A 15,156-nucleotide genomic window follows, 5' to 3' on the forward strand; every position below is an offset into this window, starting at 1 on the left:
AGCCACTAGCCCATGAGCCAGCCACCACTTCTCCCCACACAAGGACACAGGGTTATCTGGGAAAAGAACAAGAAGAGCTCAGAGTCCTCGAGCCCTTCCTGCAAGCTCCTCATGACATGTCCAGGAGGGTGGCAGTATAATCATCCCATTTCACAGATGAGGAAACAGCACAGGAAGGCTTAGAGACTTGCTCAAGTTATCCTAAAACAGCAGAGCAGGGCTCTGTACTCCAGAACCTTCTGCTTATTTCTTTCACCTCCCAGGAGAATCCCAGGTCCCTTCTGATGCTGACATCCTCTGAGGCCCACCATCTGGGACCAACAGTCCCCTAAAGGCCTCCTGGCATTTGAGGGATAACTGTAGAGTCAGCTCCTGGTGTATCCAACTGAGTAGCTGGTAGATTCAGGTCTCAGAGGTATCATTGCAGCCAGAGGCCCACACATCTCACACCTCAAGGCAGTGGGATGGGGAAGGAGGAAAGAGGCCTGTGGCCAGAGGGAGAGTCAGTGACCCTTTACTTCCTGGTCCTACTGAGCAGCTGGGTCCTCAGATGGAGATCCTGAGGACCAGGGAGTCCTCTCGCAGCTTCTGCGCATGTCTAGATGGGGAAGAGTAAGGCCTCGTTTACAATTTCCATGGCAGTGAAAACACTGATCTTTGTTTAGAGACTCAGGAGCCTCGGGGTCTCCAGATGGCCATCATGGCCACTGATTTTTACTCCTCTGATGCAGAGGGGTGGTGGCAGTGGCGGGGGGGGGGAGGTGCCACAGGGCAGCTGCAGCATCCTTGTCCACCCACAGAATGTGCAGCAATGTGGGGTTCTGCCAGGCACTTAGAGCCAGAGAGCCGTGATCATGTCCGTAACCTTAGACCTGGAAGTGACCTTAAGGGGTTCCCCCATGCTCCTGCACCAGCTGAGCAAGTTGTGTTCTCCCCATTTCATAGACAAGGACGTTAAGGCCCGGAGGCCAAGTGGCTTGCCTAAGGTCACACAGGTCCAAGGGGCAGAGCCAGGGTAAGAACTGGGGAGCATGAGTGCCAATGCCCCTGCCATTGCGGCCGGGTGGGGAGGCCAGGGTTGGAGGCAGCCCCAGCTCATGCAGAGGTCACTTCTGGCTGAAGTTCTGGAGGCTTTGCATTGGATGAATGACTCAGTCGATCATTCAGACACTGTTGTCTCATCAAGAGCTCTCCATTCATGCCAGAACTGACTCTGCCACCTCTTTGTGGCCCCTGAGAGCTTGGTGGAGCAAGCTGGCAGCCACTTCTGCAGAGGGACCGACAGGCAACTCACATCTGCAGACACCCCACCTCAGCCCCCAACCTTATGTAGGCATTCTGGGGACCATCAGCCAGGACATCCGGGTGACACTGCCGGCTGACCCTGCCCTTCTTTTCTCTTTGCCCTTCCTCAACTTGTCCCGATCCTCTTATGGACAGGCAGGGTGTGGATCGGTACATACAGCATCACTTTAGAGGAGAACATGATATATGGAACCCAGAGAGGTCCAAGAGTCTCGCGGGGGTGCTTGAGTCAGGCTGGTTGGGTAGGCAGCCTGGCAGAGAGAGCACCGTGGACAAGTGCATGGCCTTGCCCTGTGTCTGGCCACTCCACCACTTCCTTAAAGAGGCTCTGAGGGGTCAGGGACCTGTCAGTTCTGAAGGAGCTGCTCCCTGGCACCCCATGCCTGTAGGCTTCAGGCAGGAGAGAGAGATCGGCTTCCCCCAGTTCAGGGCTTGCCCGGGCACACCATTGTAAAGTGTTATGAGGGCTGACGTCATCATACCCACCTTGTAGGGAAGGGAACAAAACACTTACTCTTTCATCCTCTCCACCTCCGCTGGTCCGCTGGTTGAATGCCCAGGTCACAGGCACTGTTCTTGGCTTTGGGGATACAATGATGAACACAGGTGCCTGCACTGTGGCTTTCAGTGGTAGAAGAAAGAATAGGTACAATGCAGTGGTGGAGGAGACAGAAGGCAATACACAAACTTCTGGCTGTCAGAAGTACCCAGAGGGGGAGCCACACCAAGCTGGGCGCCCGTCATGAAGAGAATTGACTTTCTTGGGAAGTTCAAGGGATTTTCCTGAGGAGGTGAGAGGAAGTGATCCTTGAGCTAAGACCTGAGTGATAAGATTGGACAGGTATAGAATTAAGCACAGAAAAGAAATGGGACACTGGCAAAGCACATGCAAAAGTTCTGTGGCAAGGGAATGTCAAGTTTGCAGGACTGGAGTTTGTGGGAGTGCAGAAAAGGCATGGCAGGAGAGGAGGGCCTCTTAGTGGCCTGAGGGCTCGAACAAGGTCAGCCTGGCAAGATGGCAAGGGCAGAACCACAGCTCCTCTTCGGATACCCAATTCAGTTCTCCAGTGGGGAATGGGCTGCTCCAACAGCAAGCAAGAGGAAGACAGAGGGCGGGGCTCCACCTTGAAGAGTGAGCCACCTCCTGAGAAGTGGACTGAGCTGGGAGCTGGAGATCAGTGACTTTAAGTGGGGGGTGGGGAAGTTAAGTATGAACATGGAATGTGCAGAGGAGGGCGTTGGACTGGCTGGCCCGTGGAGAAGTATTGGAGAAAGTGACCTCTAAAAGTTCAAAGGGACCTAGGGGTGGCTGCCCTAGGGAGGCAGAGTGTCACTGAGGCTTTTCTGCTAACCTCTGCCTTTTATCCTTTTCAAAGTTGGAAGACGTGGGAGAAATCATTGAAAAAATCCGGATCGGCCACGATAACACAGGCATAAATCCGGGGTGGCACTGCTCCCACGTGGACATCCGCAGGCTCCTCCCAGACAAAGACGTGAGTTTTTGCCTGGTCTGCTCTGCTCCTTCTCTTGTCCTGTTCCAGAAGAGACAAAGCAGATTCCCTTGATGGCTACTTCAGCCTTATTCAATTGAAATAAAATCTCCTCAGAAAAATTCACCCAATTCACTCAGACTAGTTCAGGGCCAAGGCAGAATCTTCTGGAACCTGGTTTAGTGGCCAAGGAGGAGAGTCTGGGCAGCCACGTCGCTGCTCCCCATGCCCAAGGCCAAAGTACTAGTGAATGACCAGAATGTCCATCTGCTACTCAAAGTCAGTTCACAGAAGGAAACCATTCTGCATCCACAAAATTCTCAAGTTAGGAGACATCTCTCTGCCATAGTGGCTATGAATGATTTGGGAGTGACTTGAAAGTGTGGAACTCCTTCCCTTACTCCCTGAATCTAAATGTTCGCTTTGGGGTTCAGATATCTATGTTTAAGTGACCCTGGGAACCCCAGCCTTCAAGAGCCAATCACTGACGTGGTTGTGAAAGTCTTCAGGCAGGACTAGATCTGCGGAACGGGGCAAGAAGGCGCCTTGTGGTTTTTGCATTTTTGAGGCTCCATGTCACTTGTCCTTGGTCCAGTTAACATTAACATGAGTCTCTGGAATCGGTAGTTCCCACACCAGGGGCTAATTTCTCCCTCCTCCTCACCCCAGGGTACAGAGACCTTGACTTTCCCATGTGATCGATGGCTTGCCACCTCTGAGGATGACAAGAAGACCATTCGAGAACTGGTCCCCTACGACATCTTCACTGAGAAATACATGAAAGACGGGTCTTTGAGGCAAGTCTACAAGGAAGTGGAAGAGCCCCTGGACAGTAAGTGTAGGGGTCACCCCCATCGCCAGAGGCAGCGCCAGGGCCTGGCCCTCTGTTGCAGAGTACCTGCCCTTTCCAGGCTGAGCCTTCTCCTGCAGGAGGAGGGTCTATTGTATCTCCATGCTGTAGAGAGGGTAACTGAGGCTCACAGAAGTCACACAAGCTGCCCAGCAGCTAATAAATTGCAGCAGTAGACTTCAAAGTTTTTCCTATTTCACTCCAAAGTGTGTATTCAAATCTCTTCCTGGTCCAATATTATGGTAATAAATCCAAATAGGCGTTTTCCTGTGCCTGAATTATCCTGGTCCTCGCTTTCTCTCTACTCCATATATTTGCCTACCAATCTGGGTGGATTGGTCCTCTCTGCTCATGCTAGATCCAGCTGCTCCAATTAAATATGACTTAAGAAGCATCTTGAAACTCGGGATGTAGTTCAATGTAGAGCACCTGCCTCGCATGCAAGGTCTTGAGTTGGATTCCGAGCACCACCAAAAAGAAAAGAAAAGAAAAAAAAGAAGAAGGAAGAAAGGCAGGCAGGCAGAAAAGCCCTAGCTGATCTGTAACTGAAACTCTTGTGTATTAGCTCTCCATGGTTGGGTGCAGGGACAGAGTGTCCAAGGTCCCAGATTTGTTTTCTGTATGAGCCAGCCCCTTTCTCTCTTTTCTTTCCAGAATCCCCAGCCCTTTTAAAATAATTTATTTAGAGAAGGGGTCTAGCTGAGTTGCTTAGGAACTTCCTAAGTTGCAGAGGCTGACTTTGAACTCTTGATCCTCTGGAGCTGCTGGGATTACAGGCGTGAGCCACCATGCGCAGCCCTTTCTCCCTTCTTCATGAATGTCATTTTCCCTGCAGGATCTGCACCACCCTGACCACTCAATTCTTGGGCTTCCTCCTTTACTTTGGGTGACACAGTCACATTCTGATTCTCTTCCTACCTCTCTAAATAGTCCGCTGAGGTGGTATTCCTCAAGGCTTACTCTTCAGTTTTCTCCTCTTTTTCTACATCATGTGTGCGTGCACATGCACATATATTCTTCCTGTACCACAGAGGCAGAGCCACACCTCTGTTTCGACCAGTGAAGGCGTGGTCCATGTCAATTCCCACGTTATTCACCAGTCATTCGTGAATAAGCTTTAGCTATTTCAAAAATCAACTTCACTTGTAAGAGCCAGACTTTATGCCACTGATAACATACAAAAAACTCCTCTGGGCCTCTCCAGCATGGTGGTCTACATGGACCCCAGAAGCTCTAAAACTTTAGAAATCCAGCTCAACATTGTGTTGTTGCCTTCTTAGAAAAACTGGAGTAAAACTCAAGACTCCAATAAAATCCAAAATTCCCATATAAAGACAGGGGAACAGATCTTTCTGCCCACCAAGCTGGTGAGACAATCAAAAGTCAAATATATTTTTCCTTTTCTATTACAGGAAGAAAAACAGTTATAGCTCCTTCATTCCTTCAATCTCAACTGCCACTCCACTTAGAAATAAAAACCAGTGTTGCCCCATTACCGTGACTCTCCCTGCCCATATTTCTTTCCCTAAATTTTCTTTGCTATTGAATCAGGGCAATAGTTTTCTTTTCTTCTTGGACCCCAGAGGATGCCCTGGACAGCTGTCCCAGCAGCATACTTGGGCTGTTCTGTATGAATCACTTGCCACAAAACCCACTCGGCGCTTGGTGATGTTTCTAAGGAAACATCTTTCCACTGATGAGCTGTGGCCTGGGTGGGATGGAGAGGGAGGAGGATCCAGAAATAGCTGGATCCTGCACACGGCATTGCTCAGCACCCAGAAGCTGGATCTGTTTTCCTAATTCCCAAAGGACTGGAAAAAGCAGTGGGGGTGGAGTAGGGGGAGTAGGAAGGCCATTTAGTCACAGTCCCTGGGGACACATCAGCACTCTGGGAAGAAGGCTTCTAGAAACGTGTCCTCACAGGCCCACCCACCCACCACGATGATTCCATGTGTGGAACAGGCAGGCCTGAAGGCAGCCAGGAAGTGGAGGAGAGGAAGTGAGAGGGGAGGACAGTCAACTGTTGTGTCTCAACAGTGACAAGACTCCTAATGTCACTTCATGTCAGTATTACCTTGGTAGACTTGGATGATGTTGGCTCTTTGAAGCAACAAGAGGTTTCATTTACTAATGCATCAGGAATGCTGGCTGGACCGTGCACTGAATATGGTGGGGTAGGGGCAAGCGTGATGCATCTCCAGTTGCCCTCACATTGGGAGACACACCTGTAACCATAGGTCTCAAAATGCACCAACAGGCTTTGGAAAGCAGGGCGCTGGGGGTGCTGTGGAGAGAGAGACAGTGGGTGGGAGGTATGAAATGGAGGTGGGGTACAGCTGCCGCTCATTTGGATGTGTGAGTTTGATGCTGGGTTCTAGTCGAGGTGGAGATGACCACTAGGTAACAGAGCAAGGGTTTGAAGCATGGGAGGCAACTGGAGATACAGACTCAGGAGCTCAAGGAAGACACTGCCAGGCTGTGCAAGATGAGCTGAGAGAGGTGGGTGGAACTGGGAGGGCTTGGGGTCCATGGGGTGCAAAGGCGACAAGGACCCATGATGCTACTCCAAAAGGCACACCAGAAGAAGAAGAGTGTGTGCTGCAGAACCCAAGGGAACACCAGGAACCATGTCGGGGGTGTGCCTGTGCCAGTGCCCACGGCCATGAGCAACCGTAGCCTCTCACTTACCCACATTGGATTCGAGGTGGTTGTGAGCCCGCTTCCAAGGGCTGGAGAGAAAGCCCTGCTTGGGTCCTGCAAGGAGAGGGACCCCTTTCCAAGGGCCTTGTAGGAATCCTGAGGCTCACAGGAGATCCTTGGCCCTTAATCCAGGGTAGGTGCCACTCTTCTCTGTGTCCTGTACCACACACTGTGCCACTGTTGCTATTGGCTCTCTGCCAACACTCAGGTGTCATTTCTCTGGGTCATAAACACCACTGCATGAACCCTGGCTTTGTCAAGAAACCCTTTCTTCTGCCTTGAGGCCTTCTCTAAGCTTCAAGTCCCTATAGGAATCTGGCAGCCATCTCCCTACTGGGTTTCTAGGTGCACATGGGGGGTCCCTACTTTCAAGGACAAGGGAAATTAGCCTCTAGCCTTCATCTCCCTTGGGGAGAATCCAGCAAAATTGCTTCATCCTTGACCTGAAACTCAAGATCTCCGTGGACAGAGGAGTATGGACAGGGGAGAAGCATTCCTAGCATTCGTAAAGGAGTTTTGTGGGGGCTGGGTTGTGGGTCAGTGGTAGAGTACTTGCCTATCAGGTGTGAGGCACTGGGTTTGAGCCCCAACACCACATAAAAATAAATAAATAAAATAAAGGTGGTATGGTGTCCATCTACAACTAAAATAAATAAATAGATAGATAAAGGTTTGGGAGGCTTGCCTCTTCCCACTGGGTCAGAGATCGGCAAAGGACTGTTTAATTTAATTCTTCTTCCAAGAGGCCACAGCAGAAGGCAAAACAAGCTTCCATTTTCCTTAAACTTTCTGTACTCATCACCCCAGTATGTATCAGGCACTTCCCAGGGTCCCTGGGGGACAAAGGAGGGGCAGCAGTCCCTGGGATTTGGAGAAGAGGAGTTTGTCTGAAGCCCTGGGGGAAGTCAAGGGGACACAGTGGGTTGAAGAATACATAAAAATAAGAAAGTGGACACTGACCGGCAATAATTTTTAAAAGTATATTGTAATTTTCCCATAATCCAGTTAGAAGGATCTGGCGTTGACACCAGTCGGATGGAATGTCATGTGATTGTCGGTGTGTCCCAGCAGGAAGATTTAGTGACCACAATGTAGACACACTTCAGGTGGCATCTGGGGTCTTTCCCCCGGACACTGTGTAGGTGGCTGGTTTGAGGTGCACTTGGAGAAGTCCCCATGCTCTGGTTCTCTGAGAGCCCCTGGGTGCAGATCAGCAGGGGTGGTAGCCGAACATGCATAACTGAACAAGAGGAAGGCCTGACTCCTTGAAGCCTGCACCGCACCTCAATCCGCCTGCAAGTCCGGCTCCCAGTCCTAAAGCAATGTCATCCTTCTCCCTTGGTCTTTTCCATCTGTCCGACTCCCTGCCCAGTCGTGCTGTACTCGGTGCAGATCTTCACAGGGAACGTTCCCGGGGCGGGGACGGATGCCAAGGTCTACATCACCATCTACGGAGACCTGGGGGACACCGGAGAGCGGTACCTGGGCAAGTCTGAGAACCGCACCAACAAATTTGAGAAAGGAACGGTATGTGGGGCGTGCTGAGTTCACCCCACTTCCCTTCTCTTCCCCGGGGCAGCTATCTGGGTGCTGGCTCTCCTTGGTCCCTAGGGATGTTTGGGAATTCTGTGAGATGTTGGGAACCCTCATCTGGGCTTTTGCCCTTGCCCTTGCCCTTCCCCTACAGGGCAGCCCATCCCCCTCTCCCAGCAGGTGTGCCTGCCCAGGGTCCCACAGATGATGTCAGGTGAGGCAGAAGGTGGGGCTCGAACTCTAGGTTGTTGGCTTCATGGAAGGGTCTCATGCCCGTGGAGGTGAGGGTTGGAGGGTGGCGCAGGCTGTGTGGACGGAGGCTTGGCCTGGGGGTCTGGAGCCCTGGTCTGCCTTCAACTCCATATGTGATTCACCTCCTCTGACCTCAGTTTCCTTATCTGTAAAGTAAGGGGTCAAATTTGAATTGTCTCAACTCCATCATGCAGAGCCCTGGGCGGTACACGGCGCTCGGGAACCATGGACAAAATGGGGGAAGCAGACAGGCCCCCCACCACCCAGGTAGAACCTCTTTGACCTGGCCTGTTTATTGAGGCGCCAAGCAAGCCCTCTGTCAAGAAAAGGGTTCTGTGACTATTAAAAGGCTTAAAAAGACACATGACCAGGCAGTATCGATGGTCCTTCCAGCTTGAACATACTGTGATTTTACAAAAAGGAAGAAGTCTGTCCAGAGGGACCTTAAGGGGTGGGCATTGCCAGACTTCCTGTTGCTACCAGCTCAGGTCTCTCCCTGTGCCCTGCCTGGACCCCTTCACTGGACCCACAGCCTCTTCTCCTCTCCATTCAACTAAAACTTCCCCAAACCCCCAGAGGCCAGGAGATCATATCTGGGGAATTGGCTCCTGATCCAAGCTGTGGTCTTGCTCGTTGGTTTTGTGGGGGGATTTCACACGCCAACCTGTGGGTCTTTATCAAAGGTGTCCTTAAGCCTGACATTCAGCCAGGCATGACGCTTAGTGTTAAACCACTTGCTACTGAATGGAGGAAATTAGACCTGGGGCAAGAAAAGTGGGTGTCACCTAAGTGGGTCTGCAGTGGCTGGTGACCCCAGGACCAGGGTCTCATGGGAGGAGCTCCAAGATGGTAACAGGTCTCCAGGAGTCAGACCCCAGGGCTCCTTAATCTAGAAGTAAGCCATTTACCTTTACTTCAGTTTACTGCTTCTAAAGTGGGAATGTAATGTGAGTGTTAAGTAGATCTTGCCCTGAGAGACAGAGTGAGGTGAACACATTCTGCATCACAGAAGGTCATTAAAGTCACACACACACACCACTAGAGATGTACTTGTTCACTGTTCATGTACAGTGGCTAGGAGGAAGCCTATCCTCCCCAGTCCATTTTTTGGGGAAAAAAATAGAATGCCAAAGAGGTCAAATGGATTCATGTGATGTCCTTGGGGTCAGGGATGAAGCAGTGCCAGACGCTGGGGTCTGATCACCTGAATTCAGATCCTGGTTCTAATACTTATTAGCTGAGTGATCTTAAGCAAGTTACTTAGCAACTCCATGCCTCAGATTCCTCCACATAAAATAGAGTTGACATTGAGTCACTGTGACCGTCAACCGAATTAAAACCTGTGAAGTACCTCATCACTTTCTCCTCCCATCTGCTGGTTTTGATGCTCCATCAGGAGAGCTGGAGCTTCCTCTGGATCGGTTACTATTTATAGGAACTGAAGTTCACTGCTGGGCATCTAAAAGCTTCCATTTCTCTAGTCACTTGCATGGGAACCTAGGAGTCACCCCTTAAAACCCTTTTTCTATCAGCACCCCCTTCCCACCTACATCCAATCAATCACCAGTTCTGGGAGATTCTCCCCTCTAAATATCCTCGGGTCAGTTGAGTCTGCTCCGTGGCGACTCAGCCCCTCCCCTTCTCGCCTCACTTACTGAATGGGCCTGGTGTCTCTGCCTCAGGCCCCACCAGCCAATCCATCTTCTTCTGCTTCCCTCAATTACCCTGTCCAAAGCTGTTAGAGTCACTCACACATTTTAGTCCTTCAGGGGTCCCCATAGATCCCAGATCTCACCCGAATCCTTCACATGACTTGCAGACCTTCCTGACCTATCCTGAGTGGCCTGCCTGGAATGTTCCTGACAAATCACTGAGCTCAGTTTCCAGAAAGTTCCATGCTTTCTCCTGTCTCCACACCTTTCCTAATGCTTTCTCTGAGTACATGGACATGCTCCCATAGAAAACGGACAATGCCATTCTGTGGTTTCACTTTTTTACATAAAAGGCATCATGCTATATAAATACTCCTGCACTTGCCTTTGGCATTCAGTGGGATGCCTTGGCAATCTTTCTGTGTCAGGATATTCAAACGTAGAAGGAGTTGGCTCTTCTTTGACACCACCACACACATCCATTCCACAGGCAAGGCTGTGCCAGGGTTGTTTAGCTGTTCCCCAAGAATGGAGCCTCAGCTGGCTTCCGGTTTCCCACTGTAGACTTGTCCTGCATAAGCATTCTTAGGCACATATGAAAGTCTTCTTCTAAAACAGATGCAATGAAGGGGAAGTGCTGGGCCACAGGGTATGCCCATTTCTACTCCAATGAACTCAATTTCTAGTGTATCAAGTTAACAGGTCTAGGCCAAGCATCACTCATCTGTCACTGTCATGGCCATTAGATGCCACCCCCTCACATCAGAGTCCATCTTCCAAATACCCACGAGTTTATCCCAAGAGAAATTTGGGCAGAGGCAGTTTTCTCCAAGGAATTGCATACATGAGTGGACTGTAATGGGGCCATTATGGAAGTAAAGCCTTGAACTTGGAGATCAATCACTCAGGGATTTGGACCTGGAGGTTTCCCCAGATAGGATCTGTTCAGCCCAATAATGAAGGAGGGTGGAAGGCCCTGAAAGGATGGGGTTGGAGTGGGATGAAGTGGAGTGCTCCCCACCAAGTCCCCCCATGGACTCCCCAGGCCGACACTTTCATCATTGAGGCTGCTGACCTGGGCGTCATCTACAAGATCAAGCTGCGCCATGATAACACCAAATGGTGTGCAGACTGGTATGTGGAGAAGGTGGAGATCTGGAACGACACCAATGAGGACGAGTTCCTGTTCCTGTGCGGGCGCTGGCTGTCCCTGAAGAAGGAGGATGGACGGCTGGAGAGGCTCTTTTACGAGAAGGTACAGTGAGGGATGGTCATCACCATCTTTATACCCGGGGAGGGTTCTTGAAGTAGAAGATGTTGAGCTGTAACAGGCCTGGGTGATGCTTTTCTGGACAGGAGTACACTGGGGACCGCAGTAGCAACTGCAGCAGTCCCGCTGACTTCTGGGAGATTGCCCTGAGCTCCAAGATGGCGGATGTGGACATCGCCACTGTAACGGGGCCCATGGCTGACTATGTTCAGGACGGCCCAGGTAAGATGAGACTCTCAGAACACAGATTCAGTCCAGAGGGCCTGGGGAAACCAGACAGAAGCCAGAAGCCGCAGTGGGAATCCCCTGCTGGTTGACAATGTACTCAGGCACACAAAATACTATGTCAGGTGTGGTAGGAACAGGGAAAGAGGTCCCAAGCTGGTTGGTTGGGGATGTAAGTTCCTTTTCTGGTTCTGACAATAAACCCAGCTTTGGACAAATCAGTCTCTCAGCTTCAGATTTTTCTTCTTCCATAAAACAGCATCATAATTCCCTGACAAGTTCACCTTGCCAACAAGACTTTTGAGATAAGGTGGTTCTAGATTTGTCTATTGAACATTTAAATACACTACTTTACTTTCAATCCCTTAAGTGAAAGAGTGTGATAGTGTCCCCTCCCGGAGACCACGTGGTGGGTCTGTGGGGTTGGGCAAAGAGAGCTGTCTATTTACACAGTACCTCTCACCCTGTGAGTAAACGACAGGACCCCCGCCCCACAAAATGCTCCTCCTTAGCTAAGCAGCATGATCTGTGGAAAGGCCTGAGGGCTCTCCTTGTGGAGATAAAACAGGGAAACACAGGTACAGAAAACATCTCATGTTATCCCACAAAGGGCTAATTTGAAAACTTTTCAGAGACACAGATTGTATATTCTAAACCCACTGTGCCAGGGCAGTGTCCCCCAACCTACTGAGGAAGATGGTCCAGGAGAAGGATTTCCAAATAACTATCAATCAGTAACTGCAAATGACAGTGCCCTGGAGATAGTGGCTTAAAGGAATGCAGATTTTTTTTTCCTTTCATGAAAGTTTGGAAGTAGGCCATCTGGAACTAATCCAGCAGCTCCAGTGACATCAGGCAACAGGTTCCCTCAACCTGGTCACCCTGGCAACCTTACAAATGGCTTGCATCCTAAAGCTTGCCCATGACTCTAAGATGGCTCTTGGAACTGCAGCCATCCCACCCACATTCCAAGGAGACTCAGACCCTTTAAAGAAGGTTTTCCCTACAACACCTGCTGGCCTGTAACTCCCTAATAGCTTCAAGGGGAGTGATGCGAGAGCGGAACTAGAAATCTATGCCATGCCCACTGAGCAAGTTGGTATGCTGATTAGTCTAGTTTGGCTTGGAAATGGATATCTTCTAGAACTTTCCTCTACCACATGATATATGTATATACAATACATTTCTGTTACTCTTCCCCAAATTCCTCTCTATAAGAAGTCACTTTTGCTGACCTCATTTTTGCTGACCGTGGAAGCCCTTTTGCCCTGTAACTCCTGCACGTGGACAGAGGCCATTGTTCTGACCTTCCTACCTGGTAGTGCTGGGTTCAAGACAATTGGCCAAAAGGGCTCTCCTAAGCTTGACACTCCAAACCAGTGACAAGGACACTCTCATTTGTACTCATTTTGGGAGTTACCAACTCCCTCGTTCCCTGGAGAGTAGACATCATCGGGAACTCCTCCACTGGGAAGTTTTCTTGTTCTGGGCTCTGAAGGAGCCAAGGGCAGTGGTCTCCAGCGGCCATTGCATCTCCAGGCCTGTGTAGTGCGTCCTGCCCTGTGTAGTGAGGCTGGGCTGCCACCATCTCTTGCAGTCATTCCCTACTACGTATCAGTGACCACCGGGAAGCACAAGGACGCGGCCACGGATAGCCGAGCCTTCATCTTACTCATCGGAGAGGAGGATGAACGCAGCAACCGCATCTGGCTGGATTACCCCCAGGGGAAGAGGGGCTTTGCCTGTGGCTCAGTAGAGGAGTTCTACGTCGGAGGCTTGGACGTGGGCACCATCAAGAAAATAGAGGTGCTGGCCTTTGGGGCCCTGTGATGGTGACCACTGCAGAGAAGGAAGGAGATGACTAAGACCTGGGGTGGGTGGGGGGTTGGGGGTCAGGAAGAGCAATGACCTGGAGCCCCTCAGACCAGGAAGCAGGGGGAGACCTCCCAGCCTCCTCCATCAAAGAGCTGGGTGACCTTGGGTGAGTCTCCTGCCTCTCTGGTTCCCATTCTCTACCCATCCAGTGGAGATGCCCTGTGTGTTAATTCTTTTTTAATCACCATGTAACAAATTCTCACCAAGTTAATCAGTGGATGGTCTCTTGTGGCCACCCTCCTGCTTCCCAGACACATTCCGGATGTGCATTAGCAGGTCCACTTCTGAAGGGCTCACTGGAATGACAGCAAGTTGCAGCCAGAGCTGTGATCTTTAAGGCTTGGAGTCCTAGTGACCAAATCCATTTTCTTGGGGTTGTTAGGATGGAAGGCTTCAGTTCCCAGTGTTTGCCTGCCATTCCCCACCATGTGGCTCTCTCCAAAACATGGTGGTGTCCTTGTTCAAGACCAATAGGAGACCATTCCCTTCTGCTTCAGACCCCCTGGACTTCTTCTATCCCCAACATTCAGATCCTCTTTTCAAGGGCTCACCTGATGAGCCAGAGTCATTCTTTGATTAACTCAAAGTCATCTGTTTAGAGACCTTAATGAGATCTGTAAAATCTCATTTGTGGGAGGGCCTTGGGCCAGTGGGTGCCCATCACACTGCAAGGAAACGTTGGGAGTGGGGCCACGGGACAGGGAAGGGGACTTTGAACAGAAAGGACTATCTTCCCGGTTGTACCCAGATCCTCACAGGCGGGTCTGTCTCTTCCTAGCTGGGCCATGATGGAGCCTCCCCCGAGAGCTGCTGGCTGGTGGAAGAGCTGTGCTTGGCAGTGCCCACCCAGGGCATCAAGTACACACTGTGCTGTAACTGCTGGCTTGCCAAGGACCGGGGCGACGGGGTCACCTCTCGTGTTTTTGACCTGCTGGATGCCATGGTGGTGAACATCGGGGTGAAGGTGTGGGGACACTGTGATGTGCCTTGTAGGTAGGGACCAGCAGGGGAGATCAAGTGGGGAGGTAGGAGACTCATCACTGAGGCACTCTAGCCTGGCATACTGGTTAGACTCACTGTGTTAGGAACAAGGAGAGGGCTCTCTTTGGTCCACTGCTGTGTGACCTTGGGCAAATCACTTAGCCTTACTGGGCCTTGGTTTCGTGTTAGGTTATAAACAAGATCATGAACAATCTGTAGAAGAGCTCTCAAAGGTAACAGCTCAGCACAGACATGCAGGGTTGCTGTTCTCCCAGGGTGCTCCACCAGCACCACCAGCCTGGGCACAGAGAAAGATGGCGCTTGAGATACTCTGGTCTCACAGCACAGGGAATGAGACTCTCCTTGGCTGGGAGAAGGCGGAAGCTACGTATCCCTGTCCTTGTTCTAGCTGGCCAAATGACTTTTGGCAAGTTGTATGAACTCAGGCCAGGGCCAGGCAGGACACAGGATAGGTGGCTGGAACCCAAGGACCCACGGTCAGTTGATGGCCTGACCCTGTGGTGTCTCTCTGTCTCATAAGCTATGGGATCAACAGAGACCCCAGCCCTTATCTCTGTCACTGAATCTAAACTCATGGCTGGCTCGGCCATCCCCCAAAAGTAAGGACTGAGCTGAGAGGCCCTGCTAATCTTGGGCATGGAAATGGCAGAAGGGTCTGAGTCCTGGATTCTAAAATCCCTGACAGGCAGGAGCAGGGGTGCCTGTGCCTCCTCTGCAGAAGAGTAGGGAGCAGAACGTTCCACGGTACAGCCAGCCCCCTGCTTCCCAGACACCTTCTGTGGCCGGCTGGACGGTGTGGGTGAGCTGCCACTCAGCCAGGGCCCAACGCACTGACCCGCTTGCCAGCTGGGTGCGCCTGTGCGGGCCCCACCCACACTGGGCAGCCACGCCTCCTCCCAGCTCTGTAGTCCAGGAAAATCCAGCTCCATACCCCTGCTATTCACAGAACAAAAGAACACAGCTCTGTCACTGTACAAAGAACCACAGGGCTCTTTGGACTGG

General features: G+C 51.1%; 1 protein-coding gene across 3 annotated transcripts in view; it reads left to right on the top strand.

Annotated features, from left to right (window-relative positions):
• Loxhd1 (lipoxygenase homology PLAT domains 1) overlaps window positions 1–15,156 on the top strand; it is a 135,893-nt gene that overhangs the window by 89,573 nt on the left and 31,164 nt on the right. For 2 of the 3 annotated variants that reach the window (XM_071602632.1, XM_027935673.3), the window contains 7 exons: window positions 2,682–2,798; window positions 3,465–3,627; window positions 7,718–7,872; window positions 10,828–11,037; window positions 11,139–11,274; window positions 12,875–13,083; window positions 13,931–14,116. In XM_071602632.1, coding sequence (XP_071458733.1) covers window positions 2,682–2,798; window positions 3,465–3,627; window positions 7,718–7,872; window positions 10,828–11,037; window positions 11,139–11,274; window positions 12,875–13,083; window positions 13,931–14,116 — 1,176 coding nt within the window. The remainder of the gene's footprint in view (window positions 1–2,681; window positions 2,799–3,464; window positions 3,628–7,717; window positions 7,873–10,827; window positions 11,038–11,138; window positions 11,275–12,874; window positions 13,084–13,930; window positions 14,117–15,156) is intronic. The other variant, XM_027935672.3, reaches the window with a different exon arrangement.

Source organism: Marmota flaviventris, chromosome 16, assembly GCF_047511675.1.
Source record: "Marmota flaviventris isolate mMarFla1 chromosome 16, mMarFla1.hap1, whole genome shotgun sequence".
Classification (NCBI taxonomy): Eukaryota; Metazoa; Chordata; class Mammalia; order Rodentia; family Sciuridae; genus Marmota; species Marmota flaviventris.